Here is a 21,455-nt window from a genome sequence, read left to right as displayed (position 1 = left end):
GTTAATCTGTACGCTCCTTTAAAATTGCCGGAGTGTCCCATGACATACAGACATACAGTAGAAAAAGGAGTAGAGAATGATACGGACTATGTTAAATTGCCTCAATCTAAGCTCTCATCTAGGCGTACCGAAAGCAACAAAATTATAAGCAGAAAAAGAATTTAACTACTCAGTTATGCATACTTTCAAGTTAGGGATAATGCTTTGTGTTCTTTTTAAAACTCAAGAACGTAGTGTAAGGATTGTTTTGCATGGGTGCTCTTTGTCTAAGAAGGATGGTTGACCGGTCGTACTAGGTTTTCAGATTTGCAAATTCTTAGGAACTCATGCTTCTCATCGCTACGTTTTAGAGGATGAAGACGACATAATTGAATATTGATTTTGGAATCGGTATGGGGAAGAATGGGGATTAGCAAATTTAAGGTTTTTCTGAACAAGAACAAATGTGTCGTAGATGCATCAAAATATTCCACGACCCATCATTAAATGATTATCCAGATAGTTTCCTTTCCACGTCACCAATCTAGTATTTTTAGAGACTACGCGTATAATATCTGATATTTACAGAATTAGACTACCCCACCTTGACACAAAAGTGTAAGTATGTTGTTCACTTTGTCTTGTTGGAGCATCACATCAATTTAGTTAGTGGAATGTAAATAGGTCGTTTATAGATTATTTTACGCAACTAGTTGAGTTGGTCGCTAGTGCTTGGAATGCTTGTATTCCATGCGCATTGGTTGTGGTTGTTGCCATTTGGCTTCTTTGTATCTTGTCGGTTACCGCCAGAACTTATTTTGATTTTTATATAAAGATAATCAGGGATGACGGCCTTTTACTGAAAAAAAAAAAGTGAGAAAGAAGTGGAGTTAAACGACCAAAATTCCTCTCGCTTAACTTGCATGTGGGGACTTTATAGAAGTAGGGACGAAATGCAAACCACGTGATGATGGCCAAAAAGTTAACAAAATGATGAAAACTGTAAAACTAAACCACATGGACAATTTTGCACTTAACACAATATATAAATTATTAAATAATTTATAAAATCTCATTTCCCTTCGAAAATGTGCCCATGCCGAGAATCGGGTTAGCCCTCAACTTTCACCAAATAATAGCAACTTGTAACAACCAAAATAAAATCGACAAACTTCACAAATTTTCAAAATTTTGACAAACTTCACAAATTTTCAAAATTTTGACATGACCTCTTTGTAAAATCTATTGTGAAACTTATAGAAATTTTAACCAAGTATGCGAAAGGCTAATTCAAACATCCTCAAAATTGCTTTTACTTTCAATCTTATCAAAAGGAACTAATTCAACTCAAAACATTTTACCAACATCAATTGACATACATACATAACAACTTTACAAATATAATACAATCATTCGACACCGAAACATACTCTTGATGTAAACGCATAAAACATCAAGAGCTTGGTTAATCAATAGAGATTTCTAACTTCAATAAACCATTTTAGCATTCTACCTTTATCCGATTATCAATTTAGCCATAACTATTACAAAGCTTGTTACTTCCACTTCGAATTAGCTAGTTTGATCTTGGCTTTATCTTATGATCCACTTGAGCCTATAAAAGAGGAAAAACTAAAAAAATAAACGATTTCGGTTAATGAGTATATAATATGATTATGCAAGTTATCACTTCTACTATCATTTTATGCTAACACATTCATAACAAGTTAACATATAACTTGAAATATTTGTACTAACCTACATAAAAAGAAGAAAAAAAGAAACCGCTCATTATCGTTTTCTGCGGGTTTTGAGCCACAATAACTCGACAGTATATGGGAAAGTTTAAGATGTAGGCGGACTTTACCTCTACCTATGTAAAGAGGTTGCTTATTCAAATATCAATACGTTTACAAGTGATCCAACGCTTCATTTAGACCATTTTTAAAGAGAAGGTGAAGACTATAGGTGAAAGGAGATAATGGATAGGTGAATTGTTAAGTCACATAGGTGATAGGTGAAGGTGAGGAGGAGATAGGTGAATGATTTAGCTTAGGTGAAAGATGAGATGTAAGTCCACTTTAATTTATCAATATTATTTGTGTTATTTTGTTCTATTTTGATCGACTATATTGTGAGGTATAAAATAAAAGTAGGGACCAAATGATAGGTGAATGATTAAAGAGAAAAGTAGAAGATGAAAAAAAATGAGAAGACAAATGTAGGTGAAAGGGTAAACGGGTTACGAACGGTTGTATAGTCATAATATGTTCCTATAGTCATAATCTCTCCAAGATTTGAACCAACGTCTCGGGTTGTTCTTTTAGCCCTCCAATTATAAAAATAATTTAGTCAAAATTTTAATATTAGTAATGGTATCATGTTCCATTTTATTATATTAGTAGATAGATGGATAGAAGATAGATCGTTACAATATAGGTATTTTGGATCAATTTTTTTTGTGGAGATAAATTATTAATATAAATAAAATTGGAAATTGTTGGAGGTAGAGAGATGGGGAGATTGTATCAAGTAACGTTGGAAGGAGGAGGAGGAAAAATTTACAGTTGTAAACATTGTAAAACTCATCTTGCCCTTCAACATCATATCGTTTCTAAGGTTCCTTCCTCCATGTCATTATATTTACTGTATTGTGATATTATTAATTAATCAATTTCTCTGCTAATTGAAGATGATCATCGTCTAATTATCGTTTTATTTTATTTTTAATTTAGGAGTACTTCTGTTTTCCTACCATATTCCTTCTGATTAATAATGGACTAATTTAATGATAATAATCATAGGGTTTGATTAAATGAAAATTAACATTGAAAACCAAGGATACATCTCTGCCGCTTATTTCCCCTCTCTTTTTCTCCCCACCCGCCATCACCATCCGCCTCTACCACCACCACTGCTACCACTACTGCCACCATCGTCATCTTTTCCGATGATATTACAGTGTGGCCGTCGCCTTTAGCCCTGCCGGCTGCATCCTCGGTTTTATCCATAGAGGGGGTGGGTGGTGATCGGATTTGATAGCAGCGATCAAAGATGGTGGTGGTTAGATACGGTATGGGTGTCACCCTTAGTTGTGTGGGCTTTGTTCTAGGTAATGGTGATGATTGGAGATGGAGGTAGCGGCAGCGGCGGATGCTTGTGTTGGTGGCGGCAGCGGTGAGTGGTGATGGGGATGTAGAGAATGAGGAGGAGAGAGAATGTGATTATTTAAGTAATCTTAACCGTTGATTGTAAATGATCTAATGGCGAAGATTTACAACAACAAAGACCCAATCCCTGTATGCCGGGTATAGGGGAGGTGAGACGTACACAATTTTGCCTCTACCCTGTGGTAGAGAGACTGCTTTCAAAAGGAGCTCTGACCAAAAGAGTAAAAAGGGGGTGGGGGGGTGTAAAGAGTGTAGTAACGATACCTGTGTGTTGAGTATCACCTGACAACACTAACACTGCATTCTTGAGTTTTTTTTTGAAGGGAAATAAAAGAAAAGATAAGGAATTTTACCCTTTTTGCATTCTTGAGATTTTTTCCTAATGGAAAAGAAAGTGTAGGGAAGGAAAAGTTAGGGTTTTTTCCTCCAAAAACTTTCTGGCCAAAAATGGCCAGATTTGAATGGAAAACTTCTATGATTGTCTTCTCACCATTTGAACCAACAATTTCTCCATAATATTCACTCCTCAGTTTGGACTCCTCCTTCGATCTTAATCATCACTCATCAGGTATCAATTTTTTTCAGTAATTAATTCTTGATTGAAAGGGTTTATTAGCACTTTAACTCTTGGACTCCTTCGATATGCGATCATCAGGTATGATTTTTTCTTGATCTTGCCATCGTGATATTATTCAATGCTAATAATACCATTGTCGGTGATATTGCCGAAAGCTGATTTCTTGTTGTGGTGATGATGATGATTCCATTTTATTAATTTTTAATTTATTATAAATAGTATTGAATAATAGGAAGAAAGAAAGAAACCCTAGAAAGAAAGAAAGCCTGATGATGGTGATGATGAATTCCAGGTGGTGGTGTGTGGATGGTTTTAAAGTACTAAAATTATATAATTTTTTTTGGTTTCCTTTTGAACTCAAGAATGCTTTTTTCTTATATAATTTTCTATCCTTTCTTTCCCTATCCAATCTTTCCCTTTCTTTTCTTTTAATAAAAACTCAAGAATACAGTGTAAAAGTAGGGAAGAATAGCAAACATGCGACCTAACATACTTTTGCACAAGTTCAACAATACATATACAACAGAAACCGCATTGAACATAATAAACAACATAAAAGCGTAAAAACATCATAAACATAGCCTCCTACAAGAAACCAAACATGTGGTATGAAAATAACCATGTATACATACATATAAGTAGGAATTAACTAAGAATTTAAGAAAGATAACGGGTGCTAATCAACCTACGAAACAAAGTAACTTAGGCCGCCTAGCTAAAACTAATCCTACTCCTCTCACTTGTCTCTCAAGTTCCACTAAACTATTCCTAGTCCTCAAAGTATTCTCTCATTGGTCATGTCCTCCGACAGACAAAGCATTTTGGGGTCAACATAAACGCTAGAGTAACCTCCCCCCTTTGTTTAGGCGTACCTCTACTCAAGCCCAAACCACTACGGAGGTCACACAGAACCAAAGTCTAAGTAAAGGTTTACATAACCTATTCTTATATGCCTTTCACTCCTTGTCCACGTCCTCCGCCTGGAAACTCCTTTGGAGCGTTTGGTATTCAATCTTTCCGCCTCTGTAGACCTACCTCTTCTCTTGTCCGGTCAAAACCCTTTGTAGAATCGAGTCACCTTAGTTGGCCCACTTTTCCTGGCCAAACCATCACTAACATCCTTGGGCAAGACAATATGGGAAAAGATGTCGATCTTAGTCACCCAAAATCCTACCCTAATTTATTTCTTTACTCTAATCCTAAGTTCTCCAGGCAATCCTATCAGACGTCATGTCCTCCGATAAGCCAAGCTCCCTTAGGTCATTTGTTAGTCGCTCTTCCCACCTCATCTTAGGCCTACCCCTTTTCCGCATGCCGTCAACGTGAATAGATTCCGCTCTCCTTAATGGTGTTGTTTGGTCTCTTCTCCTAACATGGAACCATCTCAAGCGTCTTTCCCTTAGCTTGTTAATGATGGTCCTACTTCAAGTTCAGCTCTAAAAACTCCTTAATGGCGAAGATTTGTTTCTTGGTTTTATCGTTCTCAAAAGAACATTTACCAATATCATAATAATAATAATAATAATATAATAATAATAATAATAATAATAATAATAATAATAATAATAATAATAATAATAATAATAATAATAATAATATAATAATATAATAATAATAATAATAATAATAATAATAATAATAATAATATAATAATAATAATAATAATAATAATAATAATAATAATAATAATAATAATAATAAATAATAATAATAATAATAATAATAATAATAATATAATAATAATAATAATAATAATAATAATAATAATAATATAATAATAATAATAATAATAATAATAATAATAATAATAATAATAATAATAATAATAATAATAATAATAATAATAATAATAATAATAATAATAATAATAATAATAATAATAATATAATAATAATAATAATATAATAATAATAATAATAATAATAATAATAATAATATAATAATAATAATAATAATAATAATAATAATAATAATAATAATAATAATAATAATAATAATAATAATAATAATAATAAATAATAATAATAATAATATAATAATAATAATAATAATAATAATAATAATAATAATAATAATATAATAATAATAATAATAATAATAATAATAATAATATAATAATAATAATAATAATAATAATAATAATAATAATAATAATATATAATAATAATAATAATAATAATAATAATAATAATAATATAATATAATAATAATAATAATAATAATAATAATAATAATAATTGTGTGCTCTAGTTAGTAAGTAACACCTAGTTCCGTCTTCCACGAGTTTTGGGTTTCAATACGGCCTACAATGGTGATTGGGTGGTTGAGATGTTAAAAGCCTTACCCCTACCAAAGGTAGAGATGCTACTTTGAGGCTCTATCTGGTATAGAAAAGGACCTTTGGCTTTCCAAGGGGTGAGGGATTGAACCCTTGATCTCTGTAAACAAAGGCCTAACTCAGTTTTGTTCAAACTTAGTTTTGATCCTTCTTTATGTGGCTCACTGCGGGCTCTGCTCTGATCCCGTGTGATATAGCTTTAAATGCTGTGTTGTGCAAGATATAATCTTGATACAGAAAGTAACTTGGATTGAACATTGTTGCAAGTATGTTTGAATCAACAAGTTTCGTGTGTTGTGTCTTTATTATCATACACATTCACTATATGACAAGAAGTCGAGAAGATATATATGCAACCTTTTGGAAATGTTTTTTCTTTTTTTTTTTTTTTTTTTTTTTTTTTTTTTTTAAGTTACTTGTCTAGTGTTGCTTGTTTGTTTGTTAGAAAGCTTTGCTGATTGGGTTTCCATATGTGCTTTTGTTAGGCCTTCCATTGCAAGCATGGAAAGGCTTATCTCTTCAGTAAGGTGTAAGTTTTTCTTTCTCCCACCTGCCAAATGTAGTTTTATTTCATCTATTCACAATATTTTATTGGTCTCAGTTTTGCATTACTCCATAAAGTCTAAACATTAGCTATCTTATGGGTATATCAAGATGCCATACCCCAGATCTGTAAGTTAAAAGTTTGGAGGTGTTTGGATGTGCATTCCAATTAGTTATTGTGATTTGAACTTCCACTGATCAGTTTTGGATGTTTGGGTAACCTGATTATGATTCTAAATTAGAGTGTTTTGAGTCAAAATAATCAGAGTTATATTATCAGTTAAATGGACCAATGGGGTAAAACCCCAATGGTACCGCTATCATGTGACCACATGCCAATAGATGAAGGCTAGAGGTCACAGGTTCAAAAGTTGCCAAAGGCAAGTGGAGAAACTATATCTTGTGATCCCATGTGTGAGGATGGTGACTTATCGGGCATGAGTTCTATGCGGTGTGCGCTCTGGGTACCAAAATGGTACATGGGACCAGAGGATTCCCACCCATTTACCCTTTTTATTATTAGATAAATGGTTTCTATTCGAAGACTGATTATTGAGATGCATGTCATGTAGGTTCATTGGGATCTTAACAACCTGATTATGGTTTTAACTTCTTATCATTTTGGGTCATGCTATACTTTGTGATTATTGTAATTCCTTGCATGTTTTACAGAGTAAATGTGACTATTGGGGTCAAGGAAGATAGATTAATGATGACTGGGCTGCACACAGTTGCTGACATTTTCTGTGTCAAATGTGGATCAATTGTTGGTTGGACATATGTAAGATAAAAGAAAGTCTTAGTCTGAAGATTTACAACCCATGCACACACCCTCAATGTTTCGTATTCGTTTTATAATTAATCCGTTGCTTTCAGGAAACGGCACATGATAGGAACCAAAAGTACAAGGAAGGGAAATCAGTCCTTGAACGGTTAGTACACTAGTCCTGCTATAGATTTTGTTATAAAGGATTTTTATTTATCTTATTTTTTGGGTAAAAGGCTTTACGCCCGGTAAATATTGTTATAAAGGATTGTTGTAGTTTATGAAATTTAAGGTATGCAGGTTTAAGCTTTCTGGTCCTGATGGAAGCAATTATTGGGTTAGTCAGGAAGCACAGATTGGTGGAAGTGATCAAGACGATGTCTGATGAAATGATGACCATTAACCTGCATTCGGAACATGTACATTCTGCAACCCGACAATCTTCTCTCAAGATGTTATTAGTTCAAATTCATGGGTCGTTATTTAAAACTATCGTATGATCATCCAATGTGTTGTAGGGTGTTGGATTACTATATTCCGTGTAAGTAATTTTGAAGCCCTTTACCGGCTTATAAAGGCTACTCGGCAGATGGCTTGGTAGATCAATTGTTATTATAATAAGCTGTAAAATTTACCCTTTCTACAAGGCATAGAAGGGGTTGCTCTGCTTGTAATTCTTATTTATGGTTCTCTGAAGCACTACTGGATATACAAGTGCGGCTGTTAATGCCATGTGATTGTTCCCAAATCTATTAATACAATAACCTGGTTTTCTGCCCATATATCTGTGTTTTTGGGATTCTTTTCATACAAAAGTAATACCCAAAATTCTTGAGTAAATCATTATGACTTGAGAGATAAGGCTAGTTGCATCATGTTCCTACTTCCTACTCTAATACCAATAGAAAAGAAGACTGATAAACAAACCAACTTGATAAGCGTAAAATTAATTAATATGATTGTTTGGAAAAATTGACATGGTATGATTTCGGTTGACCTCATGGTTGTTTCTTGTTTGGTTATGGAGGCTTTTTCCCCCTTATTTTTGTTAAAAATTCTATTTGTAACTTGCTCTGTGCCCAATGAGTTACAAACAAGGAAAACATCCATAAGAAACTGACAACATTTATTTCATCTTTTCAAACCATGTATCTGTCATTTGTAAATTTTTTCAGGATAAAATACCACTGGACTACCGGATTAGTAATCATACTAATTTGAAAGTAAAAAACATCCTCAAAATATTCAAATGGGCCATAGTTTGGTTAGGAAAAGGGCCACTGTAAGTTAAACCCAGCCCAATAGATTTGAAGCATGAAAAGAATCCTTGTATAAGAAACCAGCTTATTGTCTTTTTAAAAGAAAACCATTAAATCACCCATCCACAAACACAAAACGATCATCCAGTAACTAAGTCAATCACCAATATATGTCTTCTTCATCAGTCAACGTACCCGTTCCGGTTGAGACTTCCGATGGAGGTAAGTACGTGACGTTGGAGGGTCAAATATACAGTTGTAAACAATGCAAAACTCATCTTGCTCTTAACGATGATATCTACTCCAAGGTCGGTCGGTCTTAAACTTTTTTCTTAGTATGATATTACATATGTTGTTGTCTGCTTTATTCAATCCTGATTTAACTTAATTTTGTTGTTTGAAGATGATCCTGTAACTTTTTATTCATGTTCCTAGTTTGAACTTGAGCTGGAATATTTTACCTAAATTTCACTAGGAGTAATATTCTGCTCAACCTGGCTAGAGAGGCTTAGATAACATTTCACAATTGTATTTAGCCTCAGACTTTGAATATTTTCTAATTGCTTGAACTTGATGTGCTCATTTCTTAATTAGCTTGACATCAACTTAATTAGCTAGTTGATCGATGATCAATTAATCATGAAATTGGAACACATGGTTTGAAAACATTAGACTCTAGTTTGAACACTATCTTGATTTTGTTGAGGGTTTTTAATTATAGAAGGCAGTAAAATGTTAATTTATATATGTATGCCAATATGTATACATGGATGGATGACTTTTTGTGTGCGTGTAAAATTTTGAAGTTGTTTGGATTAGACAAAATTACTAGTGGGTTTGTTGTTGCTGTGTTCTTTCTTCAGGGCTTTCATTGCAAGAACGGAAAGGCTTATCTTTTCAACAAGGTGTAAGTTTTCCTTTCTTTCTATCATTATATACGAGTATATCTTATTACATCAACCATCAATACTTTTAATCCGATTTTGCTTCTACCAAGCATTAGAATAAGTTCATAAAGTTGGAAAATTACCCATTACTCAAGATGATTATTCAGATCTGAAGTTAAAGTAATTAGTTTTTTGGATATTTGGTTAATGGGTAACTTCGATGCGATTCTGATTTTCTTAAGCATTTTGAATCATGCAAGATAGTCGAATTTGGATAACGAGGTTAATAATCTTTAGAGTTATGTAATACTATTTTCTTGAGTTTATTGAGAGTCAGCTGCATATGTTTTTCAGAGTAAATGTGACTGTTGGGATCAAGGAAGATAGACTCATGTTAACCGGGATGCACACAGTTGCCGACATTTCATGTGTCAAATGTGGATCAATTGTTGGATGGACATATGTAAGATGACATGACCGAATCCAAATTTTAAGATATATTATTGTTTGATCCATACACGTATCCTTAATGTTTCATTGATTGATGACTTTCAGGAAATCGCACATGAAAAACGCCAAAAGTTCAAGGAAGGGAAATCAATACTTGAATTGTTAGTGCCCACAAATTAATACTTGAATTGTGTTATAAATATTTATTTAAAAAAAAAGGAAGAAAAAGACGACAAAAAGTTGAAGTTTAAAAAATCTTTCTGGATGCAGGTTTATGATTTCTGGTCCTGATGAAATCGATGATTGAGCTAGTGACTAGTATGAAGCAAATATTTGTGGAAGTGGTCAAGATGGCGTTTGAAGAATGATGATTTATTTGCAGTTGAAACCTATATTATGTACTTTCAGATGTTATAAGTTTAAGCTCATGAATTGTTACCTGATTGTCAGATGTTCATCACTTCATCCAGATTTACAGGTCAATAAATGATACTGAAAAGTGGTAAATTCAGATGTTTAAGGATATATTATTATATGTCTGTCTACATGTCAATATTTGATATATGTCGTGTTATATTCTGGAAAAAACATAGACAAAAAATAAATAAATTTCATGTTGTGTTATACTTCAAACTAGAAAATTTTGGACCTCGCGTTGCGGGGTCTCAATTCCTTTGTTAAAACGGTTCGTTATTTTAGTATATATGTCGTGAATTTTCGACAGCTTAATTAGAAATAATTTTGCCATTAATATGTTTATTTAAAAGTATGCAAGAAAAAAAAACGTAACCCGTAGTAGAAACCTGAACGGGATGTGATATGACAAAAATATTAATATATTAATTCAGATATCAGGTGGATGCGATATAGCAAAATGCAAGTAGTGGTACGGGGTGTATCACAATAAGGTTGAATGACAATTAGAAAGTGTGAAAAAAACAAAAGAAGTAATCCGTAATAAAAAAATCCGAAAAGGAAAAACAAAACTAAAAAAAGAAAAAGACGTGACAAAATCCGAACAGGATGCAATGTGGCAAAATCCAAACTATAGGAAACGTGCGATGTGTCACTTTATAGCCGATGCGACGTGTCAAGTTTTAATAAGCATGGTGACTATTGATAACCATGCCAAAAAAAAAAACGAAAAAAAAAACTCAAAATCGGATCTGTAATGTCAGAATCTAAATAGTGATGCGGGGTATATGATGAACCAATAAAAGAGATCATATAAGCAAAAAAAAAGGTATCAAAAAACCAAGAAAAACCAAAAGATAAATAACCTTAACGAAAATAGAAATAACAAAGGAAAAATTAAATATTGTGTAAAAGTTTCCAACATATTAATTCAAAACACAAAAGCCAAAAAACTATGATGAACACCAAGAGAAAACTCCAAACGGGATCAAAAATGACAAAATCTAAATAGTGTTGGGGGGTATACGATGAACCAATAGAAAGAAAACACAAAAGCAAAAAAACTATGTAATAAACCAACAAAAACCGAAAGAAAAATAACCTTAACAGGATCCGATATAACAAAATCCGAAAAAAGCGGGGTATAAGTGGATCAATAGAAAGAAAATACAAAAGCAAAAAAAACTATGTAGAAAACCAAGAAAAATCGAACAAAAAATAACCTTAACGGAATCCGATATGGCAAAATCTGGGAAAAACACGGGATACATACGAGACCAATAGAACAGCGCCACGTGGCACGTGTCACTGTTCATAAGCCGTGGCCATTAATGATATAGTAATTGTAACTCCGTCTTAAAAAGGGTTCAAAATGTAACTGGAGATGGGCCTTAGATTTAAAGCAACCTGTTTTTTGAGTCAACATCAAGATAACTTACGTCAACTTTTTATGGATTTCTTGGATAAGTTGCGAGTAGTGTGTGTGTGCGACATCCACTTCAAAAAGCAGCACAAAGGGAAAAAAAAAAAAACAAGCACCAGCAACTTAGCGACCTTAATTATATACGAGTAACATCTTGATCAAACACGAGAAAAAGGTACCCGTGCATTGCGACGGTGATGAAATGGCGGCGGTGGGAACGGGTGGTGGTGGTGAGCGGCGGTGGTGGCGTCGGCATCGGTGAATAGTAGAAGTTATTGATGTAATGTGGCTATGATGTATGGTACATGATGCATTATAATGTGTATTAGAATAAAAGAAAAATGTGAAAAGTGTTAAAAGTAATTAAGAGTATCTTGAAAATAATGAAAAAATGCTTAATTTCTTAATCCAATATGCTTTATAAGGGATTATAGATATAGATATTAAGAGTATATCAAAACTTATATTAATGTCGATGATTAGAAAACCGATGAAAAACAATTTATTTATCTTTTATTAATGTGTATTTTGTTTAATAAGAGGATAATTTTGCATAACACGTATATAAAAGAGATTATATTTTCGATCTTGCATTCTGATAAAATTAATATCAAAGATAAATATAAAACAAGTGAAAGGGTCTGGTGAGAACCACATATATAGTGAGAACCATTGAAAAATCATCTCTTGCCCTTAGGTTTAAGGGCTACGTTCGTACCGTAACAACCGTCACCATCTCTTGGATCGCTGCCTATCAAATTCATATCATTCCCATATGCGTCCGGTAACAACCCCTTTAGAACGGATGTAGGGCAACACCCGTACCGTATTCATACGTTTTCTTAACACGTACCTCATATGATTTTTTACAAAAAAAAAAAGGGTTTTCGTTAAAAGAAAAGAAAAAACAAAAAAAAGTTTCAAAAAATGAAAAATAAAAAACTATACCAAAAAGGAGGGAGGGAAACTAGTGGTTTTCACGGTTTCTCTTCATATTTGTGGTTTTCACGTTAACCTTACCCTATAAAACAAATACAATAGTTTTATTTTCAATTTTTAAAAGTTCTTATGTAAAAAGCATGGACTATGAAACCCTGGTTTGAAACATAACTGGTACTAAAGCATCAGACCTTTTAGATTTAGCCATCTCACATTCTCACACTAACCTTACAAACTAGATACTTAAATACTACTCGTAAATGCTTCAAATGTGGCTTATCAAGTCCAACTCCACTTGTACAGTAATCCATAAGATCACGGGTCCAAATTTGGCTGAGAGCCTGAGAGGTTGAAGGGAAAAAAACACATGTTTATATTTGTAATATGATATTTGTGATATGGGCGTCGCAAGTATAAGTTAGATAAAAAATTCACGCAACTAAGAACCGAGTCTGTTCAATGTAGCCAGGCCGTCTAGTGATACCATAAGATGAAAACATACAATCTTCAAGAAATAACAGCCTTTTCTGAAGCATTTTTCAAGTTCTAAAAACCATTCGAACTTGTACTTCTGATCTACCAAGAATGCATCTCAGGATCCAAATGGCAATGGAATCAGCCAATCGAGTAAATCATTCTCTCTGACAAATCGGCACCCACGGCCGTCGCATATTTATCCAACTGAGTTTCCAAGTAGTCTCTCTCACTGGGTCCAAAAGCTTGTCGTATATCCTTTCAATTAGCAAAAAAATTTTTTTATTAGTATGCAACGGTCTTATCTTTAATGGTATAGAAAGGTTATTTAACTGTAAAATACTAATCTAACGACAAGTTAATGATATAAGCAAAAAAGAACAAAAATGATGATTAGTTTGGCAGAAGTAAACCTTATATTTCAGATGCATTCCTTTCAAACCAATGACAATATTACTGACATCTTTTCGCATTTCTGCAGGTATCACACTACTGGTTTCTGGTTCTGATTCATCATCCGAGTCTTCAAAAGCAAGTTCAGACATTTCTTCATCCGCATCAATAGGAATGTCATTTGATGATTCGGGAAAAGGCTCGTCTTGTTCTATTTGATCGTCAATGGGAACAGTTGACGAACCACCGTCATGTTGCAAGTTGGTGAAATCAGAGAGTACAACATACCGTTTCCTATCAAGTAACGGCTTTGCTGTATCAAAGGAAACCCACCTACAAGTACAGGTAATAGTTAACTGTTTTCTATGTTACTGGTTTGACCTGTTATTAACAAACTACAACCGGAATTGACCCATTTTTACTTTGAACTAGACATAACAAGAACTTACTGGTAACGAAGAGGACAAAGAAGCTCAGATGGACGATATGCTGCTTTATATCTCATCTTGTTGCATGAGTGTATATAGTAGCCAAGATAATAATACTGCAAGCTAGGACAATGTTTTTGATTTTCTTTCACCCAATTAATTTCTTGCAGTGCCGAGTACTTACCAAGTGACAAAAAGGCAAGATCGGGATCCCAAAACAAATATTTACTCGACAAACATTTAGGGAGAATATCTATCACACCAACTGCAACTAGTTTCCCATTAATCAGATATTGTTGGTGAAAAGAACCAAGTCCACAAGGCGGAACAGTACTATCTCGGCTTGATGGAATAAAAATTAAGGGACTGTCAATCAAGAACCTCTTGTAAGAACTCTCGTTGACATGATCTGGTGTATCATTATGCACAATGATCTGGTATTTTCTGTATAATGCATACTCTTCTGGATCAAAACTTGATCTTTTCAAACGAATCTCAAGAACTTGTCTTTTGGAATGATAGTTTCTGAGGTTATTTGGAGAACTCGTTTTTCTCATACTGCTTGTGGAAGAGTCTTTAGAAACAACAGGTTGTGTTTCTGTAGAATAGAAGTTTATATGCCCATTGCAAGCTTTTACAGACAAACCAATGGCTGATGCCAAATTGTTTAGATAGCTTGACAGTATATCTGCAATATATTTTGGACTCGGATCACCTTTTTCTGTGCCAACACTTTTATTGGCTCGCCTTAACGAAGCAGCAATCTGAAAGGAGATATTGCTGGAATACAGAAGATCTTGAGCTTCTTCGGCTTGTAACTTTCTTTTGGCTGGTGCAACACTTTTGACAGATGCTTTAGTGAATTGAATGTCACTTGGAAGTTCCCCACTTTCAATGCATGCGAGTACTACAGAATCAATTTGATCAGACAAATAGTGCATCACTTGGTCAGGGCTGTTCATTTGTGACCCACAATCTACCATAAATTTGCTATGTAGTGAATTGAGAGTGTCACTATTGGAGATGAGGGTTGAATCGGTTGGTTTCTCATCTACTTCATCTGATTTCTTAGCATTCAATGAACCATCTAGAAACCTGCAGTGAAGTAGATTATTTCATATGAATCATATCAGAATAACATCAGGTATCGAGTTTTTTCTTGAAGTGCATAAATATATGACAAGTACAAAAGGAAGCAATATAACAATTATTCATTGCATGTTTCAGAAAGAAATGGAATCTAAACTAAACTATGAGAAGGGGGGCTTGAAAACACCTTTGCATTCGTTTAGATACTCGACCTTGCTCCTTGGAAGGAACAAAGTCACTCGCCTTCAAACGAATTGTATAAGACGGACAACAAGTCTTATCCATCTCAGGTTTGTAAAGGAAACATCCAGATCTCCTCCAGCCTCTGTCAAGAAGAGCTATCAAAAGAATAAAAGATATTATAATAAATTCAAAAAACTTGTTATGCTCCCTTAATATCTATAAAAAAAATAAAATATAGCATTTCCTATTCCCCAAAAAACTATTCCAGATTTGCCTATTTTCTCGATAAATCATAAATAAATACATGAATTTTTTTCGCGTGCACACACACACACACACCATCACACACTAACCTTGGTAGTCATGAACAGTTAAACTGTGTGCCCATAAACCTGCAAAATGAAGAAACTGGAAATTAACAAGGGAAAGATGCATATAAACCTCTGTCCACTTCAGTGATCCCTTTGCCAAAAAAGTTAAAACATTTTATATGATTTTTTGCAACAGCGAAAGAAATTTTACAGATCTTTTATTTGCAACCTAAGTCAAAATATAAACCTCGTGCTTGTCATTTATGAAAACAGCATAATAGTAAACCCCTATTTACAACGCTGTAACTTTTTGTAGGAACTCTATTTTGGTGTGACTGTGACAACAAGAGAGCACCGCCTCTTTTGAGTGGTGGATCAAACAACTTTCTGAAGCAATTAAAAACTTAATACAAGGATGCAGTTGTCATTGGTGCTTTCAATATAGTTACTGTTAAGCCGTTTTATCTCTACTTGGACTAAATCATCTAAATTCAATATTTAAAATAACATGTACTCAAACCTAGAACAGGCCCTTAATTGTGTGCTTTTGAGACATCTAATGTATAAAATTTGTAACCCATTTGCAGCAGTTTGCCCCAGCTTTCAAATATGCCGAGTGTAAAACCACTTCCAATCCCAAAAAAAATTATTTTTCATGCTTATTGATTTGTTGTGTTGGTGTGTTGGAAGACAAAGGAGAAAAAAAGGTCAGACACCTATGGCAATACCAATAACGTTCCTCAAACCCGGAGTTATTAAGAACAGACATAACTTTTTTTGCAGCTTTTTCTCAAATTCATACCCACTCGGCCACTCCCTTCCTTACAAGAATGAAACTTGACGTAAAATGCTAACCATGTCTGCTTAGGATCAGCATCCAGATTGATATGAATTTGTAACAGATACCAGGGAAGATATATTCCTATTTGAATTAATTAACTTGCTATTTTGATCTACGTTCCAAGAATCGCCTACGACGTAGGCGGAGAGTATGAGTCAAAAGCTCCATATCAATGGGTTTTTTTTTTTTTTTTTTTTTTTTTGGGAAACCCTGACACATATCAGCTTAATAGTGTAGAAAGTAACTTAATTTATCCTTAAGGTCAAACCTAGAGTTATCTTTGGGAAACCCTAACACATCATCAGATAGTAGAATTCAGAGTAAAAATAAAATATAATTTATGTAGATAGAGCTAATCGGTAAATAAAAGTAAGAAACAAAAAAAAGAGGTAAGTGAGTGACTAATTACTGACCATGAGTGATGCTAGTATTGGAACCGGATTTGCAATAACCGCAAGAGCTTCTCCGGCGACCGACGTCAACAACCACACTTTCGCCCTTATTATTATTATTATTATTCATATTCATATCATTGTTATTATTATTGCTGTTACTACTGCTAGCTTCGTTCTTGATCTTCTTATCCGCCATAATAATTTATTAATTATACGTATCTACACAAATCAATCAATCAATGGGCCTTTTTCCATTTCATTCGCATGATTTAAAGAGGTCGGAATTTAATGGAGTGTGTGTTTGTGTGACAGTTAATTGTCGATGATGATGATGTTGATGATGATGAGATGATGATGATAAATGGGTCGAAATAAGATCACCAAACCAAAACCATAGGTGGTAGTGGTACACGCCTCTTTATTATTTATTTAGGGTGAGTTTAGTTGTTCTGTTTTTAGTTTTTCAATTTTAACTCTTTCCATAAATTAAAATAACTTCACAACAATATATATATTTATATTTACACTATATATATAAATCAAATTCCTTTGTCTAAATTTTAAATTTTAACATTTTTTTTCTTTTCAAAAGGCTTCATATCTATTCTATATTTACCTAAAATCACTACAATATCATTTTTGCTCTCCTTAAATCTTAACCAATCAATTTTTTCTCTCTCCTTCATAAATCATTTATTCCTTCAATTCATTCAAAATATTTAATCACAAAAAGCATACATCGATAAATTATAAAAATTATATGGGTGTTCTTAAAATTTCATGCTCTCTTATTAGAGATGTCATTCGATATACTTTCGACGATTTTTTAAATCCCGGGTTGGAACTCGTACGGTTAAGGCATTTGGCTATTACACTCTATGACCTATCACCCCACTATCTCACTGTCGTAATACGCGAGTACTTACTCTCGTAAATTTTAAAAACACGTTCAAAACTTAGGAGATGTCATAAATCTACATAATAAAACAGAATATAATGTGGCTAAATAATAATCTGGCATATAGGCCAATGGGTTAGTGTCTTATTAGTAAGGTCTTGGATCATAGAGAAATCCATTCTGATTCAAATCTCACTTCATATAGTTGTAAGAATGGATTAAGGGAGTGTCTTCGACAGTCATTGGTTTCATCCGAACCATGTGTAGTTCAAGCTTCATATACTGACCAATTAGATGTTACTCCTCCGTTGTCTCGAATGTTAATTATTAACTTCCTATCAAAAAAACAATCCGTCACGATTAACATTACATAATTCAAACATTGCGTAACAAAACATCATCATCATTCTCAACCCAAGATACTTGAATATAATGTTAGTAAAAAAAAAAACAATATCACATGAAATAAACCCAACCAACAACTAAATCCATTTTCGACCTATACATTTGACCATTATATTTCTGTTAAAGTAGCCTTCATATGGTTTCTAGTCTATCCAACATTATCTCAATGGATCATTTAGACATTGATGGATGGATTCACCATACAATAAAATCACATATATAATATATTGAGTCCATGATATGCTTATTAATATCAAGAAACACAATACTTTTAATTTCCAGAATTAAAAAGGTTTTGACAATATAACCTTGTGCAGACAATAATAAAAGTAAAATCGACAGCCTCTAATATTTCAGAAGCTAAAACTCTTGGCAATTCAAGCTTAAATAAGTTAATATGCGTTGAAATATAAAAGTATCTGAAAATAGTATTCTTTAGGTGAATAACAGGAACAATACTCAAACTAAACTTTATGTGTTTGAGTATCGGAGTGTTATTAATTTCATTATCGGAAATGTTTGATTATGAGTTAAATGATGTTAATAACACATTCATTAACTTATATAAGCCTTACGTTGGTAAATTCTTGTGTTAATTAGATGATGGAAGGATCATCTATACATGATACCAAGGAATGTGATAAATATAACTAGTTATGGATCCAATGTTAATTGTAAGTACATGTTTAATCATGGATGTAAAAAAGAAGCAGGTTGAATAGAGTTCGGCTCGTAAGGAATAAAAAAAATGTACATGTGAGAAGGCTTGTCGTATTGCCGTTAACAATTGCAAAATCTGATCGCATCTTCGTGAAGTCGGTGGAGCCTATTTACAACACTTATGACTTTTAGTTACAACATTCCTTGAGCTTGACTCTTTTGATATGTATGATGAGTGATATAATCAATCTATAGATTTAAATCTCATGAAATTTGTGTGAATTTGTTTGGATGACTTTTTCTTTGAAAAAAAATCATACGAATTTATAATAATGATAGGTCCATGATAAAATGTTTTAGATAATTACATACAAATATACACATTATCTCTATCTTCAACGTAGGTAAGGTTGATACCAACACGATCGATACTCAACTATAAACTAAAATAATTATTGATCACTTTATAATGTCTCTTTCTTCTTTATGATGTCTCATCCATTTCATAAGAGTACCTAAACTTTGTTCTTACTCCGTATTGCTAAATTATTGGAAAAGGCTTCTTTTTTTTCTTTCTATAACCAACAAATATAGTACTCGTATATAACTTGTCAAACCAAAGTCGAGCCATATCTGTTTTGGCATATTAATTAAAGAGACGGACAAATATATAAAATTATGATATGATAGTGATAATTAATAATTCATTTTGCAAATTAATATCATGAATACATACATGGTGACAGTGAAAATCATACGAACGAGTTGAACCCAACTGTCTGCAAAGGAAAGGAAAAGTTGAACCCAAACCTTTTCGTTGTCATAACGTAACTTTGAAGTGAGAAAAACTCCAGTATAGGCCCTTCACATTATTACTATGCTCCATAGGGCCCCTCATATTGTAATCAACCACCCTTCCATCCCGCAACTACACACTCTATTTCAGGCTTCAGCCATCCTTGGACCATTTGTCATTTTCTTAAATTTAAATATTTACTCAACATGGAGTTTTTAGCTAGTTAATATTTAAAAGCCTATAATTTTTTTTATTATTATTTTATAAATACAGTCAAATCACCCATATAGTTTGTACGGAGTGTCTCTTTGGCAAAAAGTTATCGCTTAGCTGGCCAATCCATGACCAAGGAGTCCTTAAGCACTCATGTTCTTTCGTATTTTAAAAAAACCCCAATAACCAGCCCGTTCACAAGCACGACGAAAAGTTCTTGATAAAATCAGTTTACCTTAGGAGCAAACTCTGATCTTTAGGATATTGAGCTAAGTACAATTGACAATCTATAGGCTATATACACTAACTAGTTTGGGATATAACATGTATTATGAACAACGAATGGCGAGAATTTATGATGTTTATATATTAAAAAATTCTAATGAAACTAATATTGTGAAGAATACCTCAAAATTAATGGTATCAGTTTTGACAACTAGTTGGTCAAATCCTTAAAACAAGTTAGGTCTAAATAGAACATCTCGTGATTGTATATTGTATGAATTTGGAATAAAACATGACTCAAAAATATATATAAGTAAATCAAGATCAAATCAAGGGTGAATTGCACCTTCATGCCTTCTAAAGTCTAAATACATATAATATCAATAGATTTTAAACCAAGTAATTGAAGTACCCTTGCAATATTACACGTATGATGTCGTGCTTACCCTTTGTAATCTACGACACAACGGGTAGCAAGTATACCCAATAAGACGTCCAGCCATCTCATACTATTAAAATATTTTCTTAAAATCAATTAAGCAGAAATTCAACATATAATTTTTGGTTTACATCTCAAAATTCATTATTCTGTTTATAGTTATCAATCTTTGAACAATTTTGAAATATGGATAAAAGGTTATAAACACTAATCAATACAACAACTCATAATTAACAAAACTATATATATATATATATATATATGAAAAAGTGAATATAAGGTTATTCGACACCTATACTTATGTACCTAACAGCCTTATATTACCATCCCCATTTATATATATGAGGGAAGGTACCCGCGCATTGCGATGGTGAGATTGTAGGGGTGATAGGTCATGGGAGTTGATAAGTCATAAAGTGTGATAACCAAATGCTTTATCCGTACGGGTTCTGCCCTCGCATTTAAAAATTCGTTGAAAGTATATCAAATGACATCTCTGATGAAAGAGCATGAAATTTTAAGAATATCCATACAATTTTTATAATTTATCATTTTTGAGATAAAAGATTTTTAATGAATTAGATGAATAAAATGATTTATGGAGAAGAGAGAAAAAAATGAATGATTAAGATTTGAGTAGAAAGAAAAAAAATAAGTGATTGAGATTTATAGATAAAATGTTTTATAAAATAGTATAGATATATACTCATGCTTCCTATGTAGAGTCCATCCTCAACAATTCTTTGTACAACATTGAGATTTGGAAATGTTTTGATTACATCAATATATAAACTTCACAAACTTTTATTGAACCATATACACACTTAAAGGACGTAAAGTGACAAAAACCAAAACCGTAAGGCAGAAATATCTCATATCTTATAAACACGAAACGTCTAAACGAAATAATAATAAATAAATAAAACGCCTTCTCATATCAGCAATTCAACATTCCTTTAT

General features: G+C 32.9%; 3 protein-coding genes across 4 annotated transcripts; 2 read left to right on the top strand and 1 right to left on the bottom strand.

The window, feature by feature from the left end:
• Window positions 1-2,284: 2,284 nt before the first annotated feature.
• LOC122605811 (protein yippee-like) lies at window positions 2,285-8,153 on the top strand. 2 transcript variants are annotated; one of them, XM_043778768.1, is made up of 6 exons: window positions 2,285-2,293; window positions 2,490-2,598; window positions 6,550-6,593; window positions 7,280-7,388; window positions 7,484-7,539; window positions 7,674-8,153. In XM_043778768.1, the coding sequence occupies exons 2-6, from the start codon at window positions 2,494-2,496 to the stop codon at window positions 7,756-7,758; spliced, it is 399 nt and encodes a 132-aa protein (XP_043634703.1). In that variant the 5' UTR covers window positions 2,285-2,293; window positions 2,490-2,493; the 3' UTR covers window positions 7,759-8,153. The 2 variants fall into 2 exon arrangements, with proteins under 2 accessions (XP_043634703.1, XP_043634704.1); XM_043778769.1 differs by lacking the exon at window positions 2,285-2,293 and having other exon boundaries at window positions 2,314-2,598; window positions 7,674-7,792; window positions 7,892-8,153.
• A 589-nt stretch (window positions 8,154-8,742) lies between these two features.
• LOC122605247 (protein yippee-like At3g55890) lies at window positions 8,743-10,504 on the top strand. Its single transcript, XM_043778158.1, has 5 exons — window positions 8,743-8,940; window positions 9,496-9,539; window positions 9,874-9,982; window positions 10,075-10,130; window positions 10,240-10,504. The coding sequence occupies exons 1-5, from the start codon at window positions 8,803-8,805 to the stop codon at window positions 10,274-10,276; spliced, it is 384 nt and encodes a 127-aa protein (XP_043634093.1). The 5' UTR covers window positions 8,743-8,802; the 3' UTR covers window positions 10,277-10,504.
• Window positions 10,505-13,100: 2,596 nt separating this feature from the next.
• LOC122604015 (arginyl-tRNA--protein transferase 2-like) lies at window positions 13,101-17,263 on the bottom strand. The gene is made up of 6 exons (XM_043776900.1): window positions 16,878-17,263; window positions 15,666-15,704; window positions 15,317-15,467; window positions 14,062-15,135; window positions 13,633-13,945; window positions 13,101-13,477 (listed from the first exon to the last, which is right to left on the bottom strand). The coding sequence occupies exons 1-6, from the start codon at window positions 17,053-17,055 to the stop codon at window positions 13,361-13,363; spliced, it is 1,872 nt and encodes a 623-aa protein (XP_043632835.1). The 5' UTR covers window positions 17,056-17,263; the 3' UTR covers window positions 13,101-13,360.
• Between the last annotated feature and the right edge of the window lie 4,192 nt (window positions 17,264-21,455).

Source organism: Erigeron canadensis, chromosome 6, assembly GCF_010389155.1.
Source record: "Erigeron canadensis isolate Cc75 chromosome 6, C_canadensis_v1, whole genome shotgun sequence".
NCBI classification, from domain to species: Eukaryota; Viridiplantae; Streptophyta; class Magnoliopsida; order Asterales; family Asteraceae; genus Erigeron; species Erigeron canadensis.
This window is presented reverse-complemented; position numbering and strand designations above follow the sequence as displayed.